Here is a 14170-nt window from a genome sequence, read left to right on the forward strand (position 1 = left end):
TTGTAGACCTGCCAGCTCCCAGGTTCATTATGTGACAACCACACTTTGTTTTTCACGTATGACTCTATAAAATTATCCTGGAGAAGAGAGGAAGAGTCATTCTTTTCTGGGAACTCCAGTCCCAGTAGGTGGGAAATGGGGCCAGTTTTGCCTGTGTCACATGCACTTCCTATGCGTATGCAAGGTGTATAAAGACACCAGGGCCAGATTCCTTGTTCTTGTGCAATTGTTGATACCAGTGCAAAGCGGATGTAAAATGCTACACATTCAGAATGGTAATGATTTGCACCTGCTTTGCACTGGTGTAAATTACTGCACAAGGTGCAGGGCAATGGGGAATCAGGCTTCAGAAATATTGAGTCAAGTGGATTTAATGCTGGGGAAAGATGCTAGTTCTGACAGCCCAGACTGGGAAAGTCTTCTGTCTCACACCCTGTCCACTCCTTGGCCTCTCTGCTGATTACACCGTGGAGGGTGTCAGGTGTGTTAGTGCTCATTTTGATAGTGACTCTTGTGCCCTGTCTCCTAGGAACTAGTTTAATAGAACTTGACCACCAACCCATTTCGTAAGAGCTGCCAAATAACCATCAAACAATGCACAGAGTTTCCTCCCATCTGGACTAAATAAGCTTTCCTAATCCCAGCCATCCTGTCTCTGCTACATATGTCTCATGTGGCTTGGGTAGGTAGCAAGTGCCCCTCACCTGCTTCTCTCTGCCGTGAAAAACAAAGCTGAGAAATGGAGAAGGGTTCCTTCCTAGTATTTGCTTTGGACAGAGCTCCTTCTACAGCTAGGGTCCTTACTGTCTGGAGAGTCAGTTTCGCTTTTCAAGGTGTCAGGAGTAGTTCGGAACAAGAAGATAAATTTCTAAGGTGCAAACACACAAAAGGCAGTTCTGTCATTTTTCCCAACTCTAGGGAACCCAGGAAGGGGATGGAGCAAAGGGTCTTTCCCCTGGGGCTTGCAAACAGATAAAAGAGCTAAGATATCTCACAGCTGTAGATATTATTCTTATAAAAATGATGGGGGAAAGGAGCAGGAATTACCACGCCCCAGCAAGAGGCATGGGAGCCTGGTAGGGCTCAATAGACTCTGCTCATCAACACAAAGGGAGATTGAGAAGGGAGTAGTCTGGAGAAGTTCAGGGAGAGCAGACTACCTCTGAAATGCAACAGCTCCCACCAGCCAGGAGTTCAGGCTCACAAATTCATGACACAAAGGTCAAAGGAAACTGAAGACACTTTAAAGGAGACCCCATGTCGTGCTGTCCTGGTGGCTCTGTGGAACCCCTGAAGAGAGCTGATCTGGATTCCCAGCTCCAGTCTCTGATTGCAGGAGGCTTGGTTCATTGTGGATGTCATATGTTCAGCCCCCAGGGCAGGGAGTGCTTCACTTTGTTCTGCACCTTGGATCAGCTTTGGAATGGTCTTGATGGATTCTGAAGAGTATGTCACCCGGTCCAATTCTCCTTGGCTACAGAAGGTTCTCCAGGATGTAACACTAAGGCCACAGTCTGATCCCAGGTACACCTACATCTACAGTCAAGTTTCTCCCAATTTACACACTGTAACTGAGAGTGGAGTTAACTCTTAGAGCGCTTGAAATCTTCAAAGCTCTTTACAGACATTGGGTAGTGACTCCTCTCAGCACCCACAAAGCAGGTCTATGTAGGCATTTACAGATAGAGAAGCCAAGGTGATGAGGGGTTGAATGATACCCACTTGACGATTCCGGATCAGACCTAGGCTTAGAACCCAAGGGATCCTCCTGACACATGGTGCCCTGGTCAGCCCACTAAGCTGCGCCGTCTCATATAAGACCACATGGGAGAGGACTGTAAACTGTTGGGGCAGGAGCCCTGAACCATGTTGTGGGAACTGGTTACCAGATGTTTGTCTGGGTGGAGATGCCCTTCATAAACATAATGGTCCAAAGTCTGAGGGCCTGAATAAGATGAGTGTGTCAGGATTTGTCCCTTTGCTGGGTGGGGGAGAAGAATGCACATATGTTCCTTTTTAGCTTTGCCTTAGATGTGGAAAAGTCTGTGTGACAATTAAGTGTGTTCCATGCCTGCGGAAGGACTGGTGATGAGCCAGTTCAGAGCTCTATCAGAGAAATGAAGAACCACGCTGTTCAATGTGCCCCCAGCCATGGGGCAGGTGGGGGGAAGGGGAAGGGGAGTGGAAATCTATGGCCTTGTCCTGACATTTCTGGTGCTGACATCCCCCATCAGCAGTAACCTCTGCTGTTGTTGACACAAGGAACTCACCCAAAAGGCCGTCTAGACATTCATTTGGCTGCCAGCTTCTCTGCTAATATCTGGAAATGCTCAGAGCTCAACGTGAAGGCAAACAAGGCAGAGAGGGGGGCTTGGGGAGGGAAATGCCAATTGCCTTGTTATAACAAAATAGATTGATTTCATTCCCCTTGTTCAACTTGGTTCCTTGCTCCTCTCCCCAGCGAGGAGCCACTCGGATTTGAAATGCACTTTCTTACTCAGCTTTTCCTGGTAACCTTTACCAGTGCCACCCTGCATTGTCCCATCAGGGGTCAGATGGCCCTGTCTGAGCAGGGAGACTAGAAGGGCCAATTAGCCCAATGTGGCACCCCAGTGTAGCGTAGCTGTGGCCACAGTGACAAGAGCCAAGTGAGTTTCAAACCCGCTGGCGGTTTAGAACATGGGCAGTGTGGAGGTGTGCAATGAAACAGGAAGATGGTCAAGGAAGGGAGAGAGGAAATTGGGGACAAGAGAGGGAAGAGGAGCCTGAGGGGAAGACTATATGGGGGCCCAGATGGGGAGGGGGAGGGCCAGGGAGAAGGGAAGAGGAGATGTGGGAACAGCAGAGAGAGGAGAGAGGAGGAGGGGAGAGAGTCTGTGGCACTAGGATGGGGGTGGGAATAGGGAGCAGAGGGCCTAGGGTTAATGAACCCTTTGCTAAATGCTTGCGGCTCCAACTCTGGAAATACTTACTGGGGCCACTGGCGATAAAACAAACAGCCTTTTAAAAGTCCATTTATTAAGCGGCTTTGCGGAGCGAGGGGATATCTCCATCCTGGGGCCCGGTTGGGGCTGTATGATACTTAGGGGTGACTGCAGCCGGCGTGTTTCAGTCCGGCATTGGACAGGAAAGGAAGTCAGCGAGAGGGACAGAGTGTGAACTAAATCCCTCTCCAGAGAGGAACTGTGTTAATTAACAGGTCGGACTCCTCCGAGAGGGAGGGAAAGGGAAACGGAGAAGTGCTGAAGTGGTTTGAGAGGGCTCAGAGAGGATCCCAGCAGGGCTTCCTGCTGGCCTGAGGAGGATGGGAGCTCACAGGCACTCACTTTTCTGAATGGCACTGACCACAGCACGCTCACCTCTGTGCCATGAACGGCTCCGCTTTCCCCCGCCCAGGCAAAGGCTCTGTTACTCCGTGGCTGACCATGGCTGCAGAGCTGCACAGCACTTCAGGCCTGCCCCCAAGTCCTAGCTGATGGTCCAGTGGCAATAGGAAAGGGCAGAGAATGAATTCACACAGATTGGGCCCAACTGTCCTTTCTCATACGCTGGTGTAAATCAGGAGTAACTCCACTGAAGTCAGCCTGGCTGGTGTAAAACCATTTAAGGGAGAAGGAAATCCAGCTCCCTGGCTGTATTGTCTCAATGTGCTTCCAGCACTCTCCTTGTCTTTGTTGTAATCTAATGCCATGGAATTATTAGCTGGTCGGACAAAAGACTGAACGTTGGAGAAGTGCGGCAAGAGGTGGTTAGCGTACACCATTGGTTGGCAACTGTTTTAGGGAGATTAGCCTTCCTTCCCTGGCAGTCCAACAGTCAGACAAGCTCGAAAGCTCCTCTCTCTCTCTCTCTCTCTCTCTCTCTCTCTCTCTCTCACCAATAGAAGTCGGCCCAATAAAAGAGATCACCTCACCCACCTTGTGAGTCCAACAGTGAGACAGAAGGGTCAGGTTGCAGAGAGGGTGGGTGACAGGGAGGGCCAGCCATTCCATATCAGAGACTAGCCCTTATTCCGAGAGAGCTCCACATTGGTATAGTGATTTCAGAGAGCAGAAGAGGGGGGTTTCAAGGAGATCAAGGAATCATAGACAATAAATCCAGTAAGGATAAGGTCGTTGGTCTGCAGCCTGCCCCTTTAAGAGCCGGGTGCTGAAAGATCAAGGATAGGAAAACCGATGGGAAACACACTTTTCCCAAAATAGACAAGGTGTGAGTGGCTGTGGAATCCTGCTTCCTCTCTCTATGTCCCATCAATCCAGCACTGTTTATTTTAATATCCTGCTGCCAACTCACTTGGAAACCATCTTGAAAAAACAAAGATGGCTGGGGCTGCTGCATGCCTTTTTAATTACATTAATTCCTTCTTCACCTAAGTGTGTGTGTGATTTTAGATATCGCCCCCTTCACTGCACACAGACACGCACAAAAATTGTACGTCACTGTACATGTAAGAGTTGGGTTCCCTTGGGCTCCCCCTGTAAGATGAAGTGGCTGAGTGATAACTTGTAGACTCTCCTGGGGAAGAGGGAGCATTGTATTCGCATGAGGCATCTCCCTCACACTCTGGGATTTGCCAGAGACATGAACCATCTGTATGTCAGTCAGCTGATGTTTAATAGCAAAACCCAGTGCCAAGATCAACTGTCAGGAGAGTCAGGTTGTGTTGTGTGAGCACTGGGGAGAATTCCAGCACAGGGTGCATTACCTCGGGAACCTCCACCACATCCGTGCAGGCAAGGTATCCATGCTGAATGCGTCAGGGGGGATTTGGTGAAGGAGCAGGATGGGGCCGGGGGAAGGAGTTGGAATGAGTTCTGATTCAAACTGTAGAGTGTCAGATGCCTGCGCTGAAGTCTTGGAGGTCAGTACCCCATCAGAGACCACTTGGGTGACCAGATGTCCCAATTTTATAGGGACCGTTCTGATTTTGGGGGCTTTTTGTTATATAGGCACCTCTGACTCCCCACCCTGTCCCGATTTTTCACATTTGCCATCTGGTCACCCTAGAGCCCACCGGTGACATGTACCCTCCTGCCCATAATCCGCCTAGTTACCCAAACTACTTCATAGAATATCAGGGTTGGAAGGGACCTCAGGAGGTCATCTAGTCCAACCCCCTGCTCAAAGCAGGACCAATCCCCAATTAAATCATCCCAGCCAGGGCTTTGTCAAGCCTGACCTTAAAAACTTCTAAGGAAGGAAATTCTACCACCTCCCTAGGTACTTATTTAACTCCAGCCCCCAGGATTCCCAGTTGCCAAATCACAGCTTGGGGCCTAAGGGTCACAGGTGCTTTTCTAGTTCAACACAAGAAGCTGCATCTAGAGGGATCAGGGAGCCTGGGAAACTCCCACTTGCTGTTATGAAAGGCTGGGATCCATGGGGAAGCTAACGGGGGCTGAGCGAGGTGGGATGGATTGGTGGGAGGGCCGGCTCCATGCTGGCTGGTCAGTCACACCGCTGTCCCCTGCTCAGGGCGATGAGCTCAGGCCATGGCGCATTCTGATGGAGCATTTGTTCCTTTTCCTGTTGTACTTGTGGACAGCCACGGACAGGATGCATCTGCAGGAATCCCAGAGTCCAAACCTGCACAGCTTGTACTTTTTCTTTCTTCCCCAGCCTTCCCTCCGCCCCCCGGTCCTGTTTTCTAACAGGTTATAAAGTTGAACATAAAGGGAGTGAGGGTTTTGTTTTTGTGGCTGTGGGTGCTCCACTGGGTCTTCACCTGGGTCTACACTGGAGGAGATGCTCTGCCCCGAGCCTCCTGCAGGTACCCAGGATGACTGCACCTCCCCGCTAGGGAAACAACCCAGAGCACCAATCTCAATCAGCTGCTGCTAACAGGCCTCACTTTTCCTAGGGAGGCAGCATAGGCATGGGACTTGGAGTCAGGAGCCCTTGGTTCTATTCCTGGCTCTGCCACTCACCTGCTGTGTGTCCTTGGGCAAGTCACTTCACCTCTGTGCCTCTGATGTTCCCTCCCACCCTTTGTCTGTCTTGTCTCTTTAGTTTGTGAGCAGTTTGGGGCAGGGGCTTTCTCTCACTACGTTTATGTACAGCACCTACTGGGACAGTGCCCCTATCGCAGCTTGAGCCTCTAGGCGCTACTGTACTATACATCATACTAACATGTGGCCATAAATACAAGGGGCGCAGCAGGGTGAAAGTCTTAGCAACTCACAGCTGATGGTTAATGGCAGCGAGCCGCACAGCTCCCACTGACTCCAGCTGGGGCTTCGGTGCTCAGTGCCTCTGAAAACCAGGCCCTTGCAGAGACAGAACTATATAGCGGCTGAAGCATCCCTCAACATTTCCCCAGTACAATCAGGGAGCTGGGACCTGCAAATCAATTTCCAACTCTTTCCCAGCGAATTAATTATTAGGGTTATTTAATTTGCTGTCAGTTAAACTCACCAGATCCGAGAACTGATTTATTTTCAGGCCAGTGCTGAGATCTGGAGCTTCCAGCTGGTGAAGTGGATTAATGCACTCACCTTTCTGCTCTGAAGAACTGGGTTCATACATTGCCCCCGTCACAGACAAAACATGTGGAACTGGTCAAAAATGCCTTTTATATTTTGCGGGGAATTTTTTTTTTAAATAATTTTTTTCAGACTTGTTTGTTTTGTTCTGTTTTGATTTTTTCAATGAAAAACTGTAAGCAAAGCCCAAAGCATTTTTCGTTTTTGAAAACCATTTTCGGTAACAATTTTCAGTTTTGAAAACCTACAATTGAATATTTTTTTAGCAAAGCTCTGACCATTTCAGTTGCTGGGGTCTAGTTTTTCATCTAAAAAACTGGGGGGGGGGGGGGGAATGCCCCAAACAAAAGATTTCTATGCACATTTCTGTTGACACAACACCCCAGCCAGATGTCGAAATGAGTTTGGTGATCTCAGCCTAGATCTTAGTGGAGCTCTGCTACGGGGAGGCCTGGACCAGCAAGGAGTCCATGCAGGCCTGAGAAGCATTGCATAGCTGTGTGGGGACCCAGCACTGGACTAACAAAGGGATTGTAAGTCTGGATTGAGCTGCGTTCTCAGAGCAGGGCTGGGGCCAAAGGGAGGAGTATCAGAAGGGGCTAAAGGTCTGGACTGAATCGCATTGGTGGGGGGCGTGGGGGGGAATTTTCAGGCAGTGCTGCAGGTCAAGCCCGAGGTACATTGATGGAGGTGCACAGGAGAGGGTTAGGCTCTGACTATGCAGATACTTCCCCGTGTGCTTACCTTCCAGCATGTGAGTAGTCCCATCAGGCATGCAAACGCTGCATCTGGGAGCAACCCTCCCAGCCTGGGGTTCACAGACGTGTCCCATAGCGGGGCTCATGCAAGCACTCTGGAAATAGCTGTGTAGACACAGCGGCTCAGGCTGGAGCTTGGCCTGGGGGTGGGGTGGGCTTGAGAGCGTCCGAAGTAATATCTACACAGCTATTTGTACAGCTAGTGTGAGCCCCACTGACACTGCTCGCTCCCAGATGCAGTTAGACATGCCCATTGACTCCAGTGGGACCCCTCCTGGGAGCGCATTGTCTGTAGGGTCAGATCCTCGCACGGTGCTTACCTGCGCCGTACCTGGCTGCTAGAGCTGCAGAGCTGCTAGCCCACTGCATTCACTCTGAAAGGGCGGGAAAATTCCCCCCAACAGACAAAAAGGGGAAGCTTCTTGGAGGGTAAATAATAGCACCCCGTGTCTAACTGGTGCTGTCAGGGCTCCCATGTTTTATTTCAGGGGTGGGCCACAATGTAAGCTTGCAGAGCTTGGTTTGTTTTCTCCATTTATGTGCTGGGACCCATTCATGGGGCAGGTACTGCAGGGCAGTGAAGAGTCTCTGCCAGACAGACTGGGTGCTCACTGGCCATGTGGAGAGCAGTGTCTGCACAGGGATAGACATGTCCAGCAGTAATAGGAAAGACAGATTTGTATTCAGACCAGGCTTGTAGCAGAGAAGCTGTATTTTTTTTTAATAAATGTTATTATATTTTTCAGCGATTTTATCAAAAATGTTTTCAGTTATTTTCACAAGCATGGGGCACATTTTTTGTATGTTGTCCAAAGTCTCTTTCTATCTTCTTTTCTTTTCTTTTCTTTTCTTTTCTTTTCTTTTCTTACAACGAGTTGTTTAAGTGATGGCCGCGGGTGGATGGGACACTTAACCCCTTCTGTCTATGCCTCTCTCTCCTTGTCTTCCACACTCACTCACTCTTTCCCTTTCTCAGTCTCCCCCTCATTCCCACACTGCCATCCTCTTTTGCCCACACGTTGCCTTATCCTCTTTCACTCACTCAATCTCACCCTGTGCCAGGGTTTCAGAATGCATAGGCAAGCCCCCCAAGTTGGCACACTTCAATCGGGTTGCCTGGGCAAGGTCAGAGACCTGTTTGAAAAGATGCTCACCCTGTCTGTCTGTCTGTCCCGCTCGTGTGCACAATTCTCTAGGGGCCTTTTTCTCATCATGTCTATCTCTGGCAGGCCCTCCAATCCCTACCACTGTCTCTTCAAATCCTTTATATCTTGTTCCCCTCCCAGGTATTTTTTTATAATTAATTATTTGCCGGGAGCCGACAATGTGCTCAGCATGACCCAAGGAACAAAAAGCAGGCAGTGCCTTCCTCAAAGAGCTTTCAGTCCAAACAAGGCAGACTTAGGGCAGGCCAGACCCACTGAGAAGCCAGAGGAGTGGCTGACTAGGATCTGCTTATTTCGTTGTAAGTGATGAATGTTGTTGACTCATTGCTCACAGGTTTGTGGAAGAAGTGAGTCTCTTGGAAGGATCTGAATGAGCGGGGAGGGGGCAGTGTGGACGGGAGTGGATGTGAGTGCATGCTTGTGCTTAAAGGTGCTATGTGGACAAAGGCATGGATTCCTTTAACTCAGTGAGGAGATCACCTGGTTCTGTGCTATGAACAAGTACAGTCATCTCATCACAGAGCCAACCCGGGAAAAGCTGACCCCATCCCACTCATTGCGTATCACAGGAACAGGAAAAGAGTGATTGGGAGAACAGTCCATCAGTCAGAGCTAGAGCTGGGCGATTGCTAGCGCTATCCCTGTTTCCATAGACACAGCCAGTCACGTGACCACCGTCAGAATGACTTCTAGGTGGGAAGGAAGTGGAAAACAATTAAAAACCCAGGCTGTCTGCACAGAGCTCCATTACTGGAGGCCCATTCACACAAGGTGGATGTTACTCTGCACGTCTCACAGCTGACTGCGGGAGCCTGTCCCAGCCTCCATATAGCCGTTTCTCATGTGCTTTTCCAGACAGTAGCTCAGTCCTAGAGGGAGCCAGTAGTTTCACCAGATGCTTTCTTTCTTTAGCCTTTTCCATATCCTCAGTCACATTGCTATCTAACATAAAACCAAACTCACCAGCCCAGGAGCAAAACCTAGCTGCCCTCCCTCAGCCAGGATGTTAACACGATGGCCAACCTCAGGAGTTCAAAGCTCAGTCTCGTGACTTTTGAGGCCTGACTTTGGTTTAAAAACCAGGAGGCTTTTAATAATGCATTTTTAGTTCTTTTTCTTTGCCTCCTTCTCCTTTAGCATGCACCTGGGTCACATTTTAAACTTTCTTTTGCAATCTTGAGAGTTAGAAACTTTTTTTTTTTTTAATGAAAGCCATGGGGCTTTCCTAATCACATCCCTTCAGAAGCGGGGGCTTTGAGATAAGCATCAAATATCACAAGGCTCACATTAAAATCAGGAGATTTTAGGCCACACTGTGTTAATGAAAATCAATGGTTATTTACCTTCCACTAACGGTGGTTCTTCAAGATGCTTTCTCAGTGTGGGTCCCTCTTATGGTGGACATGTGTATCAGATGCGTGGCTTGTGTCCTGGAAGAGGGATCCACACAAGACTTGAAGAAGAAATTAATTATATTGTGTTCACCTAGCCAAACAACGACTCTCCCTGCATAAGGGTGCATAATTTGTCTCATGGAATTCTACTCCACCAGCCATGGAAATGGTTCTGCCTGAATCCCAAAAGGGATAACATCCTCCCAGACAGTCTCAGTCATATCCGAGAGAGTCCATAGTTAGGAAAACATTCAGTGTAAGTGTGAAAAGATGCTGTTGCCTTTTGAGAGCCTTGTGTTGAAAGGTTTTCCCCACGTCATAAGTATATATGTAAGAGTTCTGCGTTTTTAAATTGGGGGTCTGTAAGCAGATGGGATTCACACCCAATTTCAGACAAAACTACCCAGACTCTGGTTTATTACTAAAAGGGGTAATTCCAAAACAATACTTCATGGAATCTCAGCCTCAACCAGCTCTTGAGGATGGGCTATTCCTAGATTTCCTTCAACCCAGCCATAATCCTCTCTCCAGGCCTCATCTGCTCCTGTGTTTTCTTCCCTCAGGACCTGTACCAGACCCTTTGCTGGAGAACTGCTCCCTTATGATTAGAGTCTAATGAACTTCACTTGCCCCAGTGAGTCAGCAGTAAATTAACTGGGGGCAACAGAATCTCACTGCTCTGTTACAAAGTCTTTCCCTCAGCGGGCCTGGTCGCCCTCCTACATTTACTTAGACTGGCTTCAGAGACCAAACCAAACTAACACACAGCAGAGTGACCAGATTTATCACATTTCCGCATTGCTCCTTCTCTTCTTTCTCTCCCCAGATCTGGTGAGAGGCTATTCTATGACCCCACCCACTCTCAGCATCACCGAGGAGGAACACACCATAAACTCCAAGGATACACTGACTATTACCTGCAGGTAAGAGACAAATAAAAATGTTTTTGGGTAGCTTACCTGGGCCAGATCTTAAGTGCTCAAAGAAAAGTCCAACAGGAGGTCATCAGTGGAGTCCCTAGCTTCAGGACAGCTGGAAATGGGCAGTTTAACATGGCTTGTTAAAAGTGCCTGGTTGACGAAGCATCCCCTGAGATGGTGGTAACCTCCATTGCATGTAGGACCAGCTGGAAGCAGCTAGTAGAAGAATGGGGAGCTGTTTGCATGATCTCACAGGTTCCATTGTTGGCTCTAGAGTAAGGTGTTTTCCTTACCATCCTCCTCTTCCTTTTCTGTGTGATAGCCTCTTTGGCACTGCTCTCCCTGCAGTTCCAGCTAGTTCTGGCTTCTCTCTGGAGCAAAGGGTGTCAGTCATTTGGTGGTTTTATGCTGTGGAGAAATAGAGACTGGGGGGAGAAAGCCACCCTCATCGATGACTGTGACTGTGTCCGGAGTCCCTCCTTGTTTTCCAGCAAGCAGGGGGCTAATGCCTTGCTTAGTCCTCATACAGATGAGCAAGGCAAGGCGGTTGTGGGTGGACGGCCGCCGTCAAGCTCTCAGGGAGGGACGGGTAACTCTACAAGAGGAGCTTGGCAATCGGAAGGAGAAGATGCCTTTGAGAAGACAGAGCTCTACACTGCCTGGACTGGTTTGCCCCACGCTGGGATGTTTCTCCGTTTATGCTGCACACGCTGCCCTGCAGCCCTTAAGGGAAAATAAATCCGTGGGGAGAAAGACTTTGCTGGCTCAAACTGGGTTTGGCTGGTGAACCAATAGTTTTACCCCAACAACTTAAAGTGACGGGTGCCAGGATTTGAGAGCATGTCTCCAGTGGTGGCATGCAGCCCGCTGTGCCACTGAACGCCCTCAGCAATAAGGATTACAGCGGCGCGTCCACTCCCAATCTCTCCGCAAGCACGTTACTTTTGTCCGCTCATCTTTACATAAGATTATCTAGCCTTTTCTTGAACACCCCTCATAACTGTGCACCACTTGCAAGTCATTTGTTATCCTGGTTCTGGGGAGCAAGCGGAAGGCTAGAAAATATAGATGAAATCAGTGGGGTTCCTCATGGGTTCAGCGATCTGCCTGCCCAGTTCCCTTTACAGTGGTGATGGCTTCACTTGGACCTTGGTAGGTAAAGGAGAGAGACAGTGTAATTGGTCTCTGTTTAGGGGACCTGTCTTCACATCACAAAACCTACTGTACCTCAGTGGAACCCTTCTGAGCAGGGAGGCCCAGGAGCGGACGGGCATGCCAGCGGTTGGAGCGCTTCTGCAGCGGCAGCATGGAACATGCTCGTGCTCCCAGTGCCCATGCCGTGCCTTCTCCCTGAATACACCCTCCTTAGTTCCTTCGCAATGGCATGTCCGCACACTAGGAAAGCTGCTGCAGATCTGGCTTGAGAAGGCTTCCTGCCGCGGCTGAGCAGGAAGGGTCCGGGCTGGCATCTGACATATTGCAGGGTGAGTGTTGCTCCACCTCTGAGCTGGTGCAGCGTGCATGCCTGACCTGCTGTGAGTCAGTGCTGGCTGCTGATGGCAAGGCTTCCTTCTGCTGTCCTGTACACTCTGGAGGGAAGCTGGCTGCCAGCTCAGATTTCACCCATCTTGGCTTTTGCATGCGACTGTGGAAGCCGCACCCTTTTGCCCCCATTTGCAGCAACACATGCAAGGGCAGAGCTGAACCCCACATGTAAGCATATGTATAGTTATTCATTACCTCTGTGATGTGCACTGCACAAGACACGGAGCAACACGCTCCCTGCGATGGGCTAGTCGCCAGCCCTGACCCGTCCTGCTCAGCCATGGAAGGAAACCTTCTCAAGCCAGATGTACAGCTGGGAAGAGCAGGTATCCTTACACCAAAGCAGGGCAAGGGAAGTGATGGATAAATGCATATATAGAGTCCTGTGTTGCTGGTTGATCTAAGGCAAAGACGATGTATTCCGGTTAGAAATGGGTGGGTAAATAAAAAATACCCCCTGCCAGTCAGTGCCCCTGGCTGTCCTGTATGCATATACTTGCCTGTTTAATGTGCTGTGTGAAGCCCTTCTCTTTAATTCCACCCCTCCAGCACAGGAAATAGCAGTTATGCTAACATTGTATCTGTAGTTATACCCTTATTCTGTATCTATTTACATGAAAGGAAACCATGGGGAGCAGAAAAGAGTCTGATTTCCAGTCTGGACTCTACACAGAAAGGCCTCCTTTGCCAAAGCAAAATGACCCAGGCTCTTAGTTAGCATCTGAGAAACAGAAGAAACTACCCAAATAGCTTACAGCTTCCCCCGTTCCCTGCTGCTGACTTCAGCTCATCTTTCATGCTCACTAGGAAGACATCCAAACTGCAGGCCAGGATGGAAATGGTAGAGGCAAAAAAGGAGCAACTCTGTCCTGAGCTCCTAGATGTTCGGGAGACTACGTGGCCAGCCAAAGATCTTAAGGGGGGGGTCTGCAAACAGCACTAAGGGAGAGGTATCCCTGCACCTTCCACAGGATCATGAAAACTCTGCCCACTTGACATCCTGCTTCCCTTCAGAGTAGGGCATGCTCCCTACATTACCCAGAGAATGATCACTTTACAGGGACACTCCACAGATGCTGCTGGAATTTCCTCTCTGCACCTTCAGCGTAGTTCAGATGCTCCCCCTCCTCCCATGGAGCTCTAGGGCTGGTGTTTCTATCGCATCTCAAGGGCATGACTCTGCTGAGAAGGCAGTTGCCTTATCATCCTCACCCCCAACTGCTCCGTCATTGGAATGAAAAGCAAATCCGTACTGGTTCATACGTCGTTAATTATGCCCAGCTGTGTCTCCAAGTCTCCCCTGGACCACGGACCACCCTGAAAAGACATGGCTTACATTAATGGGAGCTGAAGGGTTATGGCAGCAAAAATATGCAGCTTCCAGACCACAGAGGTGCGGGGGAAGAGAAGAGAAAAGGGGGAGGGTGCCGGGTGGGCAGGGGGAGATTGTTGAACTAAAATGATGTCCTTTCAGATTAGTATCCAGTGACCCTCCTGCTGGGAGTCAAAGTGGAGCTGGCTTTTGTTTGTCCATGTTGTAACTCCTAGAAACTGTCCTTTTTAGCTGCCTCCCATCCCTGTAGTACAAGGCTGTTAAGCAGTGTTTAGGCAGAGAACTGCACTCAAGCTGGCTTTTCTTTCCTTGCACAGACAGTGCTGGGCCCCATATAAAAAAACCTCTTTTGCTTCTGGAAAAGGGCATCAGCTCTGGGCCCTTGGGTTGCCCGTCGGCAGAGCTGAGCAATTGAGTCCAAGCATGTGATGGAGTAGGGACAAAGGGGTGAGGTCCACACATACAGCACATCTTTTATGAGCGCAAGTCCCAAGAATGGCAAAAACAATATTGGGATGAATCTCAGTGTTCATGGCCTGGCAGCACCTGCCAGAGGGGAAGCAGAGAGACGA

General features: G+C 49.5%; 1 protein-coding gene across 1 annotated transcript in view; it reads left to right on the top strand.

Moving 5' to 3' along the window:
* FLT4 (fms related receptor tyrosine kinase 4) overlaps nt 1–14170 on the top strand; it is a 102681-nt gene that overhangs the window by 24592 nt on the left and 63919 nt on the right. The window contains exon 2 of the mRNA XM_048860009.2: nt 10627–10723. Coding sequence (XP_048715966.1) covers nt 10627–10723 — 97 coding nt within the window. The remainder of the gene's footprint in view (nt 1–10626; nt 10724–14170) is intronic.

The sequence above is a fragment of the Caretta caretta genome, chromosome 8 (assembly GCF_965140235.1).
Source record: "Caretta caretta isolate rCarCar2 chromosome 8, rCarCar1.hap1, whole genome shotgun sequence".
Lineage (NCBI taxonomy): Eukaryota > Metazoa > Chordata > Testudines > Cheloniidae > Caretta > Caretta caretta.